This window comes from Asterias rubens, chromosome 5 (genome assembly GCF_902459465.1).
Source record: "Asterias rubens chromosome 5, eAstRub1.3, whole genome shotgun sequence".
NCBI lineage: Eukaryota > Metazoa > Echinodermata > Asteroidea > Forcipulatida > Asteriidae > Asterias > Asterias rubens.
This window is the reverse complement of record NC_047066.1, coordinates 15,631,269-15,649,635: the sequence shown is the minus strand read 5'-3', so window position 1 is coordinate 15,649,635 and position 18,367 is coordinate 15,631,269. Positions and strand designations below refer to the sequence as shown.

The 18,367-nt window shown below is 40.1% G+C and overlaps 1 protein-coding gene across 3 annotated transcripts in view; it reads right to left on the bottom strand.

Annotated features, from left to right (window-relative positions):
- Window positions 1-5,694: 5,694 nt before the first annotated feature.
- Window positions 5,695-18,367, bottom strand: part of LOC117290380 (serine/threonine-protein kinase TAO1-like) — a 54,586-nt gene continuing 41,913 nt past the window's right edge. For all 3 annotated transcript variants that reach the window (XM_033771746.1, XM_033771747.1, XM_033771748.1), the window contains 6 exons: window positions 13,154-13,282; window positions 11,783-11,977; window positions 11,040-11,279; window positions 9,350-9,562; window positions 7,649-7,831; window positions 5,695-5,997 (listed from right to left, as the gene is read on the bottom strand). In XM_033771746.1, the coding sequence (XP_033627637.1) occupies window positions 5,749-5,997; window positions 7,649-7,831; window positions 9,350-9,562; window positions 11,040-11,279; window positions 11,783-11,977; window positions 13,154-13,282 (1,209 nt within the window). In that variant the 3' untranslated portion in view covers window positions 5,695-5,748. The remainder of the gene's footprint in view (window positions 5,998-7,648; window positions 7,832-9,349; window positions 9,563-11,039; window positions 11,280-11,782; window positions 11,978-13,153; window positions 13,283-18,367) is intronic.

Sequence of the window (18,367 nt, the reverse complement as noted above, 5' to 3'; positions counted from 1 at the left end):
GCATGATATCTTGTGGTAACGGTTTATATGCAAAACCTGGTTAAAACCTGCTTATGGTACAAGTTAAGAAATTAAAGTTCAACATGAAAATAAATGAAAAAGGTTTCGTTGTTTAGGTATTAGCAAACTCTAGCAGTGTTACCTTAATTTAACAACATTTTTATGACTCGGAAAGAACCAATAAATTATTCACAATATTTGTTGTTATGAGCTTGAAATAAATTTATATTTGACTTTAGATTTCTACATTATGACCGCTTAGACTCACTCTTTTGTCTCAATTAATACTTGCCTTGGAAATAAAAGTGTAATAATTTTGTAAACAATACTTTTTAAAAGATGTCCACGGATTAGTTAATAAAAAACTGCTAATTATCTGGATGTGTGGAATGGTTACCAGCCAAATGTATCATGCCAACACACATACGGCTGGTACTCACTTTGTTGCTCGTAAAGTTTGTTACTGACAGCAACAAATTTTGCAACTGTGTCATGTAGGGAAGAAATGAAGGAGCTATGGTAAATTAGTAGTGACCAATGATGACAGCCAATCACATTGCTCAATCTATCACTGTTGCTTTGCGATTATCAATTGGACCTTTTCATTGGCTGAAATTACTTGTTACTTTTAATCTACTACCATGCCATATTACCGTTCATCATCAAAAAAAGTGTTCAGCATTTGATTGGATGATTGTGGAAACAGCTAAAAAGAAATCAGCCAATCAGAACCCTCAAACTTTGTCACCATTCACAAGATTAAAACTGACAAGGTTTATTATGACTGGCTAGTTCAATAAATTCAGAGAGCAATTTTTTTTTCTGCAGAAAATCAGACACTACTTGAGAGTTGTAAAATATGATTTGTGATTTGTAAAACAGCATTCAAGGCCAGCCAATCAAATTCCTCAAACTATCACCACATTATTTGTCAAGGCCGAGTTCCATTATCGAGAAGGTCATCCATCAACGACAATACCGCACTGTTCAAAGCCTAGTTTCTATCATATTGCATATAGTAAAAATTAAATCAAGTTTCCAACGATCTCAAATCTTGCTAAATAGTACAAGTTCAGCCTCGCATTTTTATTGGTCCAAAGTACAATGGAGACTGGACGACATCATTTGAGCGCCATCTTTCCTAAACCAATCTAATGTTGCATGTGTTTCATGACAATAGACCAGGCAGTTCAATAAGCCCTGCCGTCGATTTCACAAAACTCTTCCTAACTCAAGACTAATCTTAGGACTTAGGACAGCAGGATTTGAAACTTTGCTTGGTGGAAATACGAGATAGAAAGGTTTGTGGTAACACCATGCAATGAGAGTCTCTAAATGATTTGGGGTGGTTCTAAAAAAGAACCGTTAGTTTAAACTCAACATTTCGGTCAGTATGCTCTGATCGTCTTCTGGAGAAAGCTTCTTCTCAAGAAGACGATCAGAGCATACTGACCGAAATGTCGAGTTTAAACTAACGGTTCTTTTCAGAACTACCCCAACTCATTTAGAGATTATCATTACATGGTTTTACCGTAAACCTTTCTATATTGAGTGCAGTTTCTTCACCGGACAGACGGGTAGAAATGACCTATTCATTATATAAGGTAATATTGACAACAAGTTATTTCTTGGGATTTTAAAAAAGCAAAAGATTATTCATGAAAGTTGCAATGAAGTGCCTGTATTTGTATGCAGATTTATAGCCAATGAATTATTCATTAAAAACAATTCTTCAATTTTAGCCAATAAGAATCAATTTATACAGAAACCAACAAATGGATGCATCATTCAGCCTGCCCGGGGCCAGCCAGCTAAAACTTTACAACAGTTTAAAATCTAATAAATAATAAATAAGTAGAAACATATGTAGTAGATGGTGTTGTTTGTCTTTCCAGAACTTCTCACGACAAACATTTTGATTCATGCTGGCATTTGGGGGAGATCTTCCCCATAAAGAATTAACAAACTGCAATAATATTCCTCCAATTTGATAGTCCAGATTGCATTGAAAGGACACTGTTGTCCTCTGTTAGGGTCAGGTATTGCATAAAGATGACATTGGTTTCATTTATACGTATGTTTTTCAGTTCTAGGTAACATTAACATGTTGTAAAAAAGCCATGCAACATACTTTGAAATTCAGTCTCACATTCAATAATAATACTGTACACACAACATAAATAATTCACATGGCTGGCCCTACCCACCCAAAACAAAACAACCATCACAGGGATCAACACATAGCGCGTGCGCACTAACGTTTTGGTTGGCAAAATGGGGGAACATTGCGCTGTTTTGTACACGGCTAATGGGTGCGTGACGCAGACGCGATTGCGCGTCTGCTTAGTGCACAACTCTATGGCATTTGCCAACCAATAGGGTCTGTACGCATGCGTATATGTAATTAGCATATTTCATGGGAAGGGTCTATTGATTGCGCGACTTTGGAGCGCTAGGTGGCAGCAGACTTACCAGGTAAATTTCCATTTACGTAGTTCTGGGCACGACGCGCACATAAGTCCCAACCTTCTTGCAATGAGGCACAACTTATATCTTTTGAAGCCCAACTGTTATCTTTGCCAGTGTTGCCCAGAATGCACTCCACTACCACTTGTGTGGAATAACGAATGGAAAAGCTGAATGATTGACTTGCGATCAAATAAGCGCTTCGTATAAAATCATCATGGATGTGTTAACCATTGTGTTACTTTTTCTACTGTCTTCGTTGCATTGGTTCGGTAAAACCATCAGGCAAACTTGATGCATAGAATGCAATCAAGTCTCACAGTTCTTGCAAACGTCAGTTCATATTATTATTATAATAATAATTTGGGGGGCTAATCATCCGTACTCGCAGCTAAGAGCTGAATTGTGAAGGACGCGGCTACAACGTGTTCGAGAAGCAGGCATGCAAGGGCGCCTCTGGCTGACAGCCACATCAACCCATTATGACCACGGAGCACAGCCAAGATCGAAAGTGTTTGAAAACCGGATGGTCTGGAAAACCCTTGTGGCACAGCAGCGAACCAACGCACAACTCAAATCACATATGGCCCTGGCCGGGAATCGAACCGGGGTCACCTTGGTGAGAGGCGAGCGCTTTACGCGCACGCCAACCATGCCACCCCATTATTATTTGACATAAACCGCTGCAGCGCTTGAACTTAGCTCTTGACAGGGCACAGAAATCGTCCTCTGGTAAGGGGCAATTCCATGAGCAAAATGTAAACTTGTATTGCAACCTTGCAAAGGGCACCAGAGCAAGCACATGGCACAATAGCAATTGGATCGGGTGCCATGGGTCAATAGACCTTTAACACGCTCTGGTCATCTTGATTTTACCCCATTCCAACTTATTGTTACCAAACTGAGGCTGGACGAAATAATAGTCTGGTGACATGCGCAATGAATATTAGCATTCATTACTGTTATTGGAAACAGGGAACATAACCAAGATGGTGAGAGCGTGATATATATCTATATGAGGCGTGCAATGGTTTGGTTGTTACAAGTTTAGCAATACACCTTACTACAGGAGTTCTCAAAAACGACACAATCCCAACATGCACAAAAATCAGTCTCATAGTGTATGTCTTTGCATATTTATGTAATGTGAGTTTCTGCAGTCTTATAAAAGGAAAGAAAAAAAAATAGAACTCTGGCTTTCTTCTGGTATTTTCTAATGATGTGTGTCTATACTAGAAAGAATGATGTGGCACACACTTCTACAATAATAAGAATTCTACAAATATTTTTGTGGGCGTAGTTTATGAAATCATACAGTATTCATTTGGCGTCTAGGTAAACAACCCAATCATGACTTTGGCTGCTGGTTTGTTTCAGAAAAAGCTCAATAATAAGTTTAGGAATAATCACTTAATAGAACTATTTGAAAAAACTTTGTTGATGTCCTACGGCTATTTCATGTATGGATTAATTAACCTGAGGTTGGGGTGTTTATATTTGATTCAGTAAACGGCTGAAGAGTCAATTTGATTGACTGGCTTAAAGCAGACATGTTTTGGCATACTCATTCTAGTCTATCTTTTTAATCCTAACCATGATGCATGGGAAAAAAGCAGTATTAGCATTGTAGCAATTGTTGCTACATGTAGCTAGGGGATAAGTAACAACCCATGGCCATGGAGACGCACATTAAGGCCCAATATCATAGCCCTGCATAACCAACAAATTCTGCACCTGTATAAAAAAAAGCTTACTTCTATGGGCCGGGGCAGACTATAAGTGAAACTGTCATTTCACAGTGAGACTGTCATTTCAAAGCGAGACTGTCATTTCAAAGCGAGACTGTCATTGCAAAATGAGACTGTCATTACAAAATGAGACTGTCATTTCACAGTGAGATTGTCACTGCAAAATGAGACTGTCATTTCTCAGTGAGATTGTCATTTCACAGTAAGACTGTCATTGCAAAATGAGACTGTCGCTTCACATTGAGACTGTCACTTCACAATGAGACTGTCACTTCACAGTGAGACTGTCACTTCACAGTGAGACTGTCACTTCACAAGAGACTGTCACTTCACAATGAGACTGCCATTTCACAATGAGACTGTCATTTCACACTGGGACTGTCATTTCACAGTGAGACTGTCATTTCACAATGAGACTGTCATTTCACAGTGATACTGTCATTTCAAAATGAGATTGTCATTTCACAGTGAAACTGTCATTTCACAGTGAAACTCCACAATCAACAGAAGCGTATGTCACGTGTTAGCAAGGAGTTTTTGCTTTGCAAACCTCACTAAACTTTCGCTTGCAATACAAGCGCAAAATTTCAACACTAACCCTGTACATGGAGCATGATGATGACTATGGGTGCGTTCGATTAGCTTCCCTGGATCGACCCCGATCTGCCCCCGGTGCGTTCGAGTAGCTTTGACGTCATCCAGGAGCTCACCCGGGTCAGCCCCAAGTGCCCTGCTTGTGGAGTGGGTCACTTGGGGGCTGGCACTAGGTGCATGACGTCACCACGAGAGGGTGAGTGATCGTTCGAACGAGCACCGCAGTGTCGATACGGGGAAGCTAATCAACACACCCTCTATAGGAAGAATTCCCCAACAGCAGGGCCATGATATTAGGTCTTTGTCTGACTCTTTATTCCATGTTTAAATACCTCAATATAGAATCCTCTAATCTGACTGGTTAAAAATGGAGTCAATGAAACAGCTGGGCCCCTTTTTCTGTCAAAAGGACATCGTAGTTAACTATGCCCGAGTCATAGTCAATCCACTGTGCCCGCCCTGAAAATAACTATTGCAAAAAGGTCGCTTGTGTGTACTGTATGTGCAACTAGCGTTTTGTGTCACGGTAGTCAGGGTTTGTTGATTAGAACAATATTTATTTGGTATAAAAGAAATATTGACTGCCTAATAATTGGGGCACAGTTTAAATTATAGGCCCTCGGTGATGTCAACACCATGGCTTTGCCCTCAGCTTCGCTTCGGGCATAGTCATGGTTTTGACATCACCTTGGGTCTATAATTTTAACTGTGCCCCTCATAGCAGTCAATATTCTATACTATACAATGATAAATGTTCCACTTAAAATAAAAATATAAATAAAAACAGGAAATTTGACAATTTTTTGCTGAATAATGAACAAGATCCTACAGTTCGGGACTTCAAGAAAGCTGTTTTTTCACACAAAGGAAGCAAGTTATGGTTGGATTTTTTTTTTTTTTTTGAGATCATGCAGAGCTTTAATTTAGTCTGGTGCCTAGCCTATGACATCGAGTTGTAACTACCAGAGGAAGTACTGTGTGACCTGTATCTATAACCGCCGCCATTGCCCAAGGGACCGTCTGGTCCCCTACCCTCATATGTCTGGGTGATCTTCTCGATGGTCAACATTTCAAAGCCCATGCTCAGGGTCTCTGCATCAAAGCTCTCTACTTCTGTTTTCTGTGAATCCAGGAGCTGGCGTATTCTCTCACTTTTCTCCGACTGCAACCGTACTGTATCTTCCTCAATCTATGGACAATCAAACAACAACAGCATAACTTTTAAGCCGATGGCGAGGTTTGAGTTAAAGGCCATGGACACTATTGGTAATTACTCAAAATAATTGTTAGCATGTAAACTTACTTGGTAACGAGCAATGGAGAGCTGTTGATAGAATAAAACATTGTGAGAAACTGCTCCCTCTCAAGTAACGTTTTTTTTTGAGAAAGAAGTAATTTTCCCCTAAAATATTTGAATTAGATTTCTAAACTTTAGAATTAGATTTAGATGTTCCGAAAACAAGCATCTGATATTACCAAGAGTATCCAGTGCCTTTAGAAGCAAGGTATACCTCTGTTTTCTGCAACCATTTGATTGTTCTAACGCTACACAAATGTAGATGTACATGTATACTACAAAACTAGCCTATGCACAGTGGTTTTGGACCAAGACATTTTGTCAAAACAATTTTTTCCAGTTTTTGTTAATGCTTTAACTGGACATATCTAACGATACTTTTCAAATTAAAAAAATAATATTTTGAGACTTTTTTTTCACACCGAAACTGACAATTCATTACCAAGCCTCTTTAATCACATGGCAAATCTTAATTAGAGCGACTTGTTATAAAAAGAGTTGATTTGTCTAAAGCCTTGACTTGGTTGTTTTAATAATCTATTTGCATTGAAGCCGCTTCATTACTCTTTCATTTGATGTATAATTTATTTTGAAACCTTTGCCAAAGGCAGTTTAAAAAAAAAAAAAATTAATCGTTTACATCGCAAAATGAAGGAAAAATAAACAAAAATCAAAACGCTGAGATGATACATTGTGAGAACCATCTCATGCATTATTAGCTTGCAATAATTTTGAATCTCTTTCTCTAAAACCACATTCCTTAGAAGGGGAAGGGAATAATTTCTCCGAATGCTTATACATTTATCAACGGCTGCAGTGCTTCTTCTGAAGACAGTTTTTGAGCTCATGAATTTTTGGATTAATTACCAAAGGTATACACAGCCTTTAAACAGGGAGCAGGGCCCAATGTCATGGCTCTGCTCATCACCCAAACCTGTGCTTACAATCACCATTCTCCATTTACTGTACAAACGCCGAATGTCTGCGCTATCTGTGTAAGCTAACAATGCCCAGCAGGCCTGTATGCTTCGTTTTTGAAAGGGCAAGGGCACCAAGGCATTTTCTCCTGATAAAGGCACCCAATGAGGACATTATTTAATTTCTTTTGGAGCATTTCAAGGGCACCAAGGCAGTGACCAGGGGGCATGGCAGGAATTGCCTTCATTGCCTCCATGAAGTATCACCCCTGCCTAGTAACAAAGAGTATGCCACACACAAGCAGATATTCCCTGCAAACCCGTAAATGTTTTACGTAACCACTGAATTCCCGGCTCCCGTAATCGCTGTTTCTTTGCGTATGGAAAGCAGAGCCATGAAATCAACCGATCCATTAGGCTCCGCCCACGAGGGACGTATGAGCAAGAACACGCGAGCCTCTCCATGCCATTCTGCACAACTCCGCAGTACGCGCCAAGCATACGCGCACGCATGACAGGCTTTATAGTGTCGGACTTTTGGTTGTGCGATGGGTTGTGATTGGTCAATACGCAATGGGGCAGAGCTTAATGGATCGGTCTATTTGAATGTAATTTGTTCTTCCTACCCTCTGCTCTAGCCGAGCTCTACGTAACGACACCCATTCCTGAAGGTCTTTCTTCTCTCGTGAATGCTGTGCATCAAGAAGTAGTCTCGTCTTGCTCTGGTAAGCGTGGAGTAACTCCAGCTCTTGCTTCAAGGTCTCGTGTAGCTCCTTACATTCCCGCTGCTGAGTATCACTCAAACGTATCTAACATTCACAAGTACACAAACCATGTTATTACGCTATAGATACCCAAAGTCTTTTGAACACCTAGTTGTGGGGACTTGCCACCGTTGTTTTATTATTAATAATAATAGTAACAGTGGCTTCTCACATAGCGCTCAGGTCCGTCACGCAGTGATGCTCATGGCGCTTCAACAAAATTACCACTTGTCACTGGGCTTTAAATCATTCCTTAAACCATCTCAGCACCCTGTGGAGTATACAGCCTGTGCCGCCAAATATGTAGTGCACTTAATCACAATAACCAACTCTGCCCTCACAGTTACCCATTTACCCCTGGGTGCAGAGAAGCTTATGGTTAAGTGTCTTGCTCAATGACACAAGCGTCACGACCGGGACTCGAACCCACACTCTGCTGAACAGAAACACCAGAGCTTGAGTTCGGTGTTTTTATCCGCTTGGCCACGACACCCCTTTTCTTAACTCTTTCAGTGCCAAGGTTGTACCCATACATATAAAAGTCTAATACTAAATGTATTGAGTAATGAAAGATAACTTAATACCATCTATTCAATCAGTGTGGTACCCGCTGCTAAAATATAGAATTCAAACTGCCTCTAGCTACCGTCGGGCAATCTCGATGGTCTAGTTGGTAAGACACTGCTCTAGAACTGCAAAGATCATGGGCTCAAATAATAATAATAATAACGAAGTCTTATATAGCGCACGTATCTACCAAACAAGGTACTCAAGGCGCTTAGTATATACAAACTTTCAGAAAGATAGGTTATTGCAGTGATGAATTTTGAAACCCAATTATTTAGCACCTCATAAGGGTTTACAAGGTGCTACGGCGCATACAGCAGCCACAGCCAGGAACACCGGGGCGATCCCCTTCTCTTTTCGAAAAGTGCACTGGGTTCTTTTACATGTGTTACACAACATATGGGACCAACGGCTTTACGTCCCATCCAAATATCACCAAATAATATGCCTGTAATTTTTTCACAGAACTCGGGACAGTATTGAGTAAACAATGTTACCACACATTGTGTACGGGTATTTTACTAAAATGAATATAACTTTAACACCCATAAAGACAAATGCGATAACTCTTCTCCCAAGCTTGTTCAAATAAAAACAGTCAAATGCATGTTAAACTGTGGTAGGAATTTTTCTGTCTCATTTTGTTTCTTGTCTTGTCTTGAGATTAAAGTCCCTGCGGTCTTGTGGATTTTCTCCCAAAATTGGAGCCCTGAACAAGCATGAGAATGCCGACACAATTTCCCTGGGGATTTTGTCTAGTGTGAATGGGGGGTACCGAATTTGAATTGGATTTTCCCCCAAATTGGAGCCAAGTTCAATCATGAGAATGCCAACCAAACTTCCCCAGGGATTGTGTCTAGTGTGAATGGGGGGGTACTGAATTTGAATTGGATTTTCCCTCTAAATTGGAGCCATGTACAAGAATAAGAATGCCAACCAAACTTCCCCAGGGATTTTGTCTAGTGTAAACGGGGAATAATGGGTTTGACTTCATACCGATTGCGACTGCAGCATTTCCTGACTGCTCATCCGATACTGCTCCCCAAGGATGGCCATCTTCCTCTTCTGCTCTTCCTTCATCTTCTTGGAGACACTCTTCTGCTTCTCCCTGGCAGTGGTCTGTAGCACCTGAGTCTGTAGCGCCTTGAACTGCTTCATCTGGATCTTACAGGCGTCGTGGTACTGTTTCTTGATGGATTGTTCTTTAGCCTGCAAGACAAGTATATGTCATCCAAGTAAAGTAAGTGAAGTAAATAGTGTGTCGTGACAGAGTGGATAAGAGCACCAGACTCAAGCTCTAGGCCCAATTTCATGGCTCTGCAGGGAATTCTATTTTAGGTCAAGCGTATTTCACGGGTTAGCAGGGAGTTTTGGCTTCTGTGCTTGCGTACTCCTGGTTACTAGGCATTCTACACTTAGACAGATAGTAAAGTTTTGGCTTCTGTGCTTGCGTACTCCTGGTTACTAGGCATTCTACACTTAGACAGATAGCGCAGAAATTTGGCGCTTGCACGTAAGCGGAGAATGGTGATCCTAACCGCAGAATTTGGCGGTAAGCAGAGCCATGAAAATGGGCTCTGTTGTTTTTGAAAAGTAGAGTGTGGGTTCGAGTCCCGGTCATGACACTTGTATCCGTATTCATGGTGCTCTGCCTTCAGATGAGAAGTAAAGTCGTTGGTCCCTTGCGTTGAGTGACGCTTGTAAAAGAACCAAGTGCACTAATCAAAAAGAGAAGGGGGGAGAGCGACCACACCTTGTGCAACACCTTGGATCTGACACCACACTTGTCCAAAACTAGCCTGAACACTAGCCTGAACATCTGACATGACACTTTGAGGCTTGTGATATGTCAGGATCCTGCCAAATGCATCTTTGACATCGCATTCATTTCACATGGAGATTCACAGTCAAATTCTATGCTAAACATATAAAACAAAAATACATATGCACATGTACATGTTCGTATGTACACGTACAAACATTATGCATGCTGCATGCAGATGACTGAACGTGTAGCTGACAAACATCACCTTCGGACCAATCAGAACACAGATATGGAAAGCTAACGTTACTGCACGAAATCATTGGGCTTGTAAAACCAGCCGTCGATTTCACCAAACTCTTCCTAACTTAGGATTATTCTTAGGACTTAGGATGAGTTAAAGGATTTGGGTACCTTTTCATAATGTCCATAGATTTACATTAAACTTACAGGGTTTGAAGATAATGATAGTGGAAAGCATCCCTTCAAATATTACTTACTGAGGTGCTGTAGTTTTTGAGAAATGAGTAAAACACTGTCATGAAAATACGTTTGTAAATGCTTAAAATAATTTTCGTCTCATGAGACAAAAATTATTTTCATGACATTGTTTTACTCATTTCCCCAAAACTACAGCATCCCAGCACGTAATATTTTCAGGGAAGCTTTCTACTATCATTATCTTCGAACTGTGTAAGTTTAGTGTAAATCTGTGGACATTGTGTTTTTTGTCCTACAAAAGTTACATACACCCTTTAAGTTTCGTATCCATAGGCGTTAGGACGCATTTAACCCAAAGTAAGGTGGAGTTACTCGTCCGTCTTTGAGATAGGATTAATCCTAGCATTTTGTGAAATCGGCTACAGTGCCTACCTTTATCCTTGCGGATAAAGACAAAGGACCAGTCTAGCCCAAAACACTCACCCTGAGGTTTTTGGGTTGTTGCTTTGTCTCCAGTCCGTGTTTCTTCCTCAGTTCTCGCTGAGCTCTCTTGTTATACTCTCCCTGGTTGGCCAGCTCCGTCTCAAACTGTTTCTCCATCTGATCACTACGAAGGTTCTGTATCTGCTTAAGATGTCGATATTCCAGAGATTGCGTCTGCTCGTGGTGGCGTAATCCCATCACATGCTCCATCTCCTTAATGATCTGACGTTTGTGTAATACCTAGTGTGGAGACAACAACCGTTGAAAGGTTGTAATGCATCATTATACAATAGACCGCATGGACATGACGTCACCATTAAAAAACCTGCCCTACAACATGACGTATGTGAGGCCACGTGTGTGTGCGTGCCATAAAAATCAAACGGGGAACGCTGCGTGCTTAATTGATGTGCGCATTTAGACGCGCATACATTTGGCCCTACAAGATGCCGTCCTGAGTGGCAGTTTGGGGGGGGGGCTCCCACACCCCTCCTGCTCCCCTCTGGTTAAGCCTGTGTCTACACCCAATTTCATAGAGCTGCTTACTTAAGCAATAGAGTAGCCAAGCACAGCAACAATACGCTAAACCAGATTAAGATTACCAGCCAAAATACCAGATCACGTACAATTTGTGACTGCTAAGCAGGGAATTATTCAATAAAAGTGTCTGTTTAAGCAGCTCTATGAAACTAGGCCCAGATGTTTAATGAAAACAACCCAAATGATTGATGTTTTGTCCATACCTCTCTGAGCTGATCCTGCTGTTGTGTATGCTTTGCTAGCACCAATCTAGCTTTGAGTTTCCTTAGATCAGTATCTAGGTGTTTGCGTTGCTCTCGCTGCAGCTCAAGCTCAGCCAGTTGCTGCTGTTGCTGCAGCGACTCCTTGCGACTGCGGATGACAGAGTCCTGCTCTTTCTTTGGTGTGCTGTCTACATCCTGTAATGTTATATAGTTTCACCATATTAAAGGCATTGAACACTATAGGTAATTACTCAAAATAATTATTGGCATCAAACCTTACTTGGTAACGAGTAATGGGGAGCTGTTGATAGTATAAAACTTCCGCTGAAGTAACGTAGTTTTTGAGAAAGAAGTGATTTTCCACGAATTTGATTTCAAGACTTCAGAATTAGATTTTGAGGTCTCAAAATCAAGCATCTTAAAGCACACAATTTCATGTGACAAGGGATGTTTTTTATTTCATTATCTTGCAACCTTGACGACCAGTTGAGCTCAAATTTTCACAGGTTTGTTATTTGGTGCATATGTTGAGACACACCAAGCGAGAAGACTGGTCTTTGACAATTGCCAAAGGTGTCCAGTGCCTTTAAAGGGAATGTACACCTGTGAAAATTAATGGCAATAAAAACATTTGGTTAGAAGTCTACGGCAGCTTTCGATCGAATACAAAATTTAGAGACTCATTTCACTTCGAAGCAATGTGGTTATGGACAAATATATCAGTTCTTATGCCCTCAAATTTGAATCTGAGAATTGTTACGTGTACTGTCAGTACTGTTCTCAGATTGTATATTCCAATGACGCTTGTGACACTCTTTGTAAACTGAGGCGAAACTGTCGGCAGGAAAATCGACAACAAAGCGGCCACCGAAATCGACAACAAAGCGTCCACCAAAATCGACAACAAAGCGTCCACCAAAAGTAGAGGGACAGAGAAAGGCAAGACCGATCACCGTACATTGCTCTGAGAGTATAAAGGAACACGTTGCCTTAGATCACACGAGTTGGTCTATAAGAAGCATTTTGCAACGTTTTTTTTTTTTTTTTTTTAAGCATATGGTTGGACAGATGTTTTAAAAGTAGAACACAATGATCCACACAAATTTGCCTCAAAATTTGTCCTCTTACTGTGCGAACTAACACAGTCGGCCATTTATGGGAGTCAAAAATCTGACTCCCATAAATGGCCGACCATGTTAGTCGACGAGGTAAAAGGAAAACCGTGCAATTTTGAGGCATGTTTGTGTGGATCATTGTATTCTACTTTTACAACATCTTTCTACCCATATGCATTTTATAACAAACGGTTACAAACGCTTTTCAAAGACCAACTCGACCGATCCAAGGCAACGTGTTCCTTTAGCTTCTTACCTTCTTGATTTGCTCTTTATTGATTTTATATTCTCTCTTCTGGTGCTGTTGGAACAGCTTCATTTCAGTGTCTTGACGCGATGACATTGCCTTTACTAACTTCTTCTCTTCAGCAGTCGAGGCCTTTTGCTAAGGATCAGATTTATAATCAAAATATTAATATGTATTCATAAAAACCTGGGACAGTTTCCCCATTTTGATTGGTTGAGAGGACATCACGTGGGGGTGTTTACACAGATGATATAAAGACAGTTAGCCTATGTGTGGCCCCTGAATCAGCATAAGTAGTATCAAACTTGGATTTCTGACGTCATAACCTTTTTCATCACTTTGTATTTTAACCAAACACGCCGAATTTATCCCCAAAAAGTTGAAGGATTTTTAAGCTTAGGAAAATTTAGCATAGTGTGTTATGACTATATTTAAAACCATTTTAAAACAAATTCCTATTTAAAGTTGTCTTGAACAAGACAATAAAATTATTTATAATTAAAAAGCCAGAAAATTTGAGTGAATGTCGTCTGGTCATTATTACTTAATACATGTACGCATGCATACAATGGACCAGAAGCAGCAGAACCATTTAGTCTGGTTTCCAACATAGTTGCGCGAGATTAGCAGTTATGAGAGGCAGAAACAAGATGTTAGTTTCATTTAAGGCAGAAATCTCGTTCAAGTGGCGAGGGGCAAAGCTAGCAGAACTTCCTCCCCTACGGTGATGCTGAACTACTGGGCGTCATTTGCTAATCAGAGAGGCATAGAGATTTGTATGGGGCAGTACAGCCTGGAGCTCAAATACACCTTGCAGCTGAGTGATCTAATGGACGGACTCGTACATAGACCCAATGTAGGTATCAGACAGATAGACAAATGCTTTTGTGTGGTTTGAACAGACATATGGTGTATTGGAAGACATTGTTCAATGACAATTACTTTATGGTTTCGTAAATGTAAACGGAACTTCAACGAAACGTTGTGAGTGGTTGGCAGTGTTTGTGGAAGATTTGTTTACAGAGTGATCATATACAAGCCTGATGAAAGTTTTAATGGTTCATTTTTATTTCTAAAATGCTCCCCTTTTTCTTTGCTTGTTTTTTGGGGGTCTAATTTACATGTATATACCTTAACCCTTTCAATACCACATTGTTTATTGCAAGCGCCGAACCGGATACCGCATTGTTGACAAAGGTCACAATGCTGTGTACCGTATTTTTTCACACTAAAAAATATATAACGCAATTTGCAGTGTGTACTGTTTTCAATCTTGAATTTCTGTGGGAAGACATTATTTTTTGGAAAAACTTTGTGCATGCAATTTGTAGCATATGAAATATTCTTTCCTACGATGTCAAATTTGTATATTATTATCTTAATTTTGTTTGCAAGATTTCTGGCTAAAATGAATTACTTCTATTTTTATTCAGGATTTCTGTATCAAGAAAAACAACAAGATTTTCAACCTAATTTTCCTCAAGAAAAGTTTGTAAAAACTACTCAGAAAATATAATCGTTTTTATTATAAGCTTCTATTTCCATTTGTACCAAAATCGGAACCTATTTTGCTGAAAAAATGTGTTTTGAAAGTGTTCAGCTACCACGGTCACATCGACCAGCACGAGTCGGTCGGGGCCCGCCCGCCATGCACACCCAAGCCCACGGCGTTGAACGGGTGACGTGCTCGGTCCAGTTAGCTACCGTTGTTATATAGTCCGGTTTTGTCATCATCTGACTGCATGTCTGGCGACGAAATACCACGATTGGCTGCCAAATGTTCACTAGATTCTCTCTCAGAACTTCCCAAGTCTTTTTATAGGTAAAGGTATTTTTGAATGGGAATCAAAGTGTGTTGAACTGGTTTTAAACTAGTTGTTTAACCCGCCGAGGCCTGGTTCTTGATAATTTTACCTCGACTTTGTCTCGGTTAAAGGCAGTGGACACTATTGGTAATAAATCAAAATAATTATTAGCATAAAACCTCATTTGGTAACGAGTAAAGGGAGAGGTTGAGAAACGGCTCCCTCTGAAGTGACGTAGTTTTTGAGAAAGAAGTAATTTTCCACGAATTTGATTTCGAGACTTCAGGTTTAGAACTTGAGCTCTCGAAATCAAGCATCTGAAAGGACACTACTTTGTGTGACAAGGGTGTTTTTTCTTCCATTATTATCTCGCAACTTCGAAGACCGATTGAGCTCAATTTTTCACAGGTTTGTTATTTTATGCATATGTTGAGATACACCAACTGTGAAGACTGGTCTTTGACAATTACCAATAGTGTCCAGTGTCTTTAAATAATCAAGAATCAGACCTCAGCAGGTTTAAACCACTAGTTTAAAACAGCTTCTCCACAAATTGATTGCCTTATTATTACTTCCCGAAGAACAACTCTACCTGGCAAGTGGATACACACATGGTGTTACCGCAAACCAAATATACATTGATACCTCACCATGCAATGTCTCAAATCCTATATACTTATTATTACTTGTTACTATTATTCTAGTATGCCTGACCCTTACTGCCTGTCGTCCCCATACCTTCATTGATTCCCTTATTATTACTTGTTACTATTATTCTAGTATGCCTGACCCTTATTGCCCGTCGTCCCCATACCTTCATTGATTCCCTTATTATTACTTGTTACTATTATTCTAGTATGCCTGACCCTTACTGCCCGTCGTCCCCATACCTTCATTGATTCCCTTATTATTACTTGGTACTATTATTCTAGTATGCCTGACCCTTATTGCCCGTCGTCCCCATACCTTCATTGATTCCCTTATTATTACTTGTTACTATTATTCTAGTATGCCTGACCCTTACTGCCCGTCGTCCCCATACCTTCATTGATTCCCTTATTATTACTTGTTACTATTATTCTAGTATGCCTGACCCTTACTGCCCGTCGTCCCCATACCTTCATTGATTCCCTTATTATTACTTGTTACTATTATTCTAGTATGCCTGACCCTTATTGCCCGTCGTCCCCATACCTTCATTGATTCCCTTATTATTACTTGTTACTATTATTCTAGTATGCCTGACCCTTACTGCCTGTCGTCCCCATACCTTCATTGATTCCCTTATTATTACTTGTTACTATTATTCTAGTATGCCTGACCCTTACTGCCTGTCGTCCCCATACCTTCATTGATTCCCTTATTATTACTTGTTACTATTATTCTAGTATGCCTGACCCTTACTGCCTGTCGTCCCCATACCTTCATTGATTCCCTTATTATTACTTGTTACTATTATTCTAGTATGCCTGACCCTTATTGCCCGTCGTCCCCATACCTTCATTGATTCCCTTATTATTACTTGTTACTATTATTCTAGTATGCCTGACCCTTACTGCCCGTCGTCCCCATACCTTCATTGATTCCCTTATTATTACTTGTTACTATTATTCTAGTATGCCTGACCCTTACTGCCCGTCGTCCCCATACCTTCATTGATTCCCTTATTATTACTTGTTACTATTATTCTAGTATGCCTGACCCTTACTGCCCGTCGTCCCCATACCTTCATTGATTCCCTTATTATTACTTGTTACTATTATTCTAGTATGCCTGACCCTTACTGCCTGTCGTCCCCATACCTTCATTGATTCCCTTATTATTACTTGTTACTATTATTCTAGTATGCCTGACCCTTATTGCCCGTCGTCCCCATACCTTCATTGATTCCCTTATTATTACTTGTTACTATTATTCTAGTATGCCTGACCCTTACTGCCTGTCGTCCCCATACCTTCATTGATTCCCTTATTATTACTTGTTACTATTATTCTAGTATGCCTGACCCTTATTGCCCGTCGTCCCCATACCTTCATTGATTCCCTTATTATTACTTGTTACTATTATTCTAGTATGCCTGACCCTTACTGCCTGTCGTCCCCATACCTTCATTGATTCCCTTATTATTACTTGTTACTATTATTCTAGTATGCCTGACCCTTACTGCCTGTCGTCCCCATACCTTCATTGATTCCCTTATTATTACTTGTTACTATTATTCTAGTATGCCTGACCCTTACTGCCCGTCGTCCCCATACCTTCATTGATTCCCTTATTATTACTTGTTACTATTATTCTAGTATGCCTGACCCTTACTGCCTGTCGTCCCCATACCTTCATTGATTCCCTTATTATTACTTGTTACTATTATTCTAGTATGCCTGACCCTTACTGCCCGTCGTCCCCATACCTTCATTGATTCCCTTATTATTACTTGTTACTATTATTCTAGTATGCCTGACCCTTATTGCCCGTCGTCCCCATACCTTCATTGATTCCCTTATTATTACTTGTTACTATTATTCTAGTATGCCTGACCCTTACTGCCTGTCGTCCCCATACCTTCATTGATTCCCTTATTATTACTTGTTACTATTATTCTAGTATGCCTGACCCTTACTGCCCGTCGTCCCCATACCTTCATTGATTCCCTTATTATTACTTGTTACTATTATTCTAGTATGCCTGACCCTTACTGCCTGTCGTCCCCATACCTTCATTGATTCCCTTATTATTACTTGTTACTATTATTCTAGTATGCCTGACCCTTATTGCCCGTCGTCCCCATACCTTCATTGATTCCCTTATTATTACTTGTTACTATTATTCTAGTATGCCTGACCCTTACTGCCTGTCGTCCCCATACCTTCATTGATTCCCTTATTATTACTTGTTACTATTATTCTAGTATGCCTGACCCTTACTGCCTGTCGTCCCCATACCTTCATTGATTCCCTTATTATTACTTGTTACTATTATTCTAGTATGCCTGACCCTTATTGCCCGTCGTCCCCATACCTTCATTGATTCCCTTATTATTACTTGTTACTATTATTCTAGTATGCCTGACCCTTATTGCCCGTCGTCCCCATACCTTCATTGATTCCCTTATTATTACTTGTTACTATTATTCTAGTATGCCTGACCCTTACTGCCCGTCGTCCCCATACCTTCATTGATTCCCTTATTATTACTTGTTACTATTATTCTAGTATGCCTGACCCTTACTGCCTGTCGTCCCCATACCTTCATTGATTCCCTTATTATTACTTGTTACTATTATTCTAGTATGCCTGACCCTTATTGCCCGTCGTCCCCATACCTTCATTGATTCCCTTATTATTACTTGTTACTATTATTCTAGTATGCCTGACCCTTATTGCCCGTCGTCCCCATACCTTCATTGATTCCCTTATTA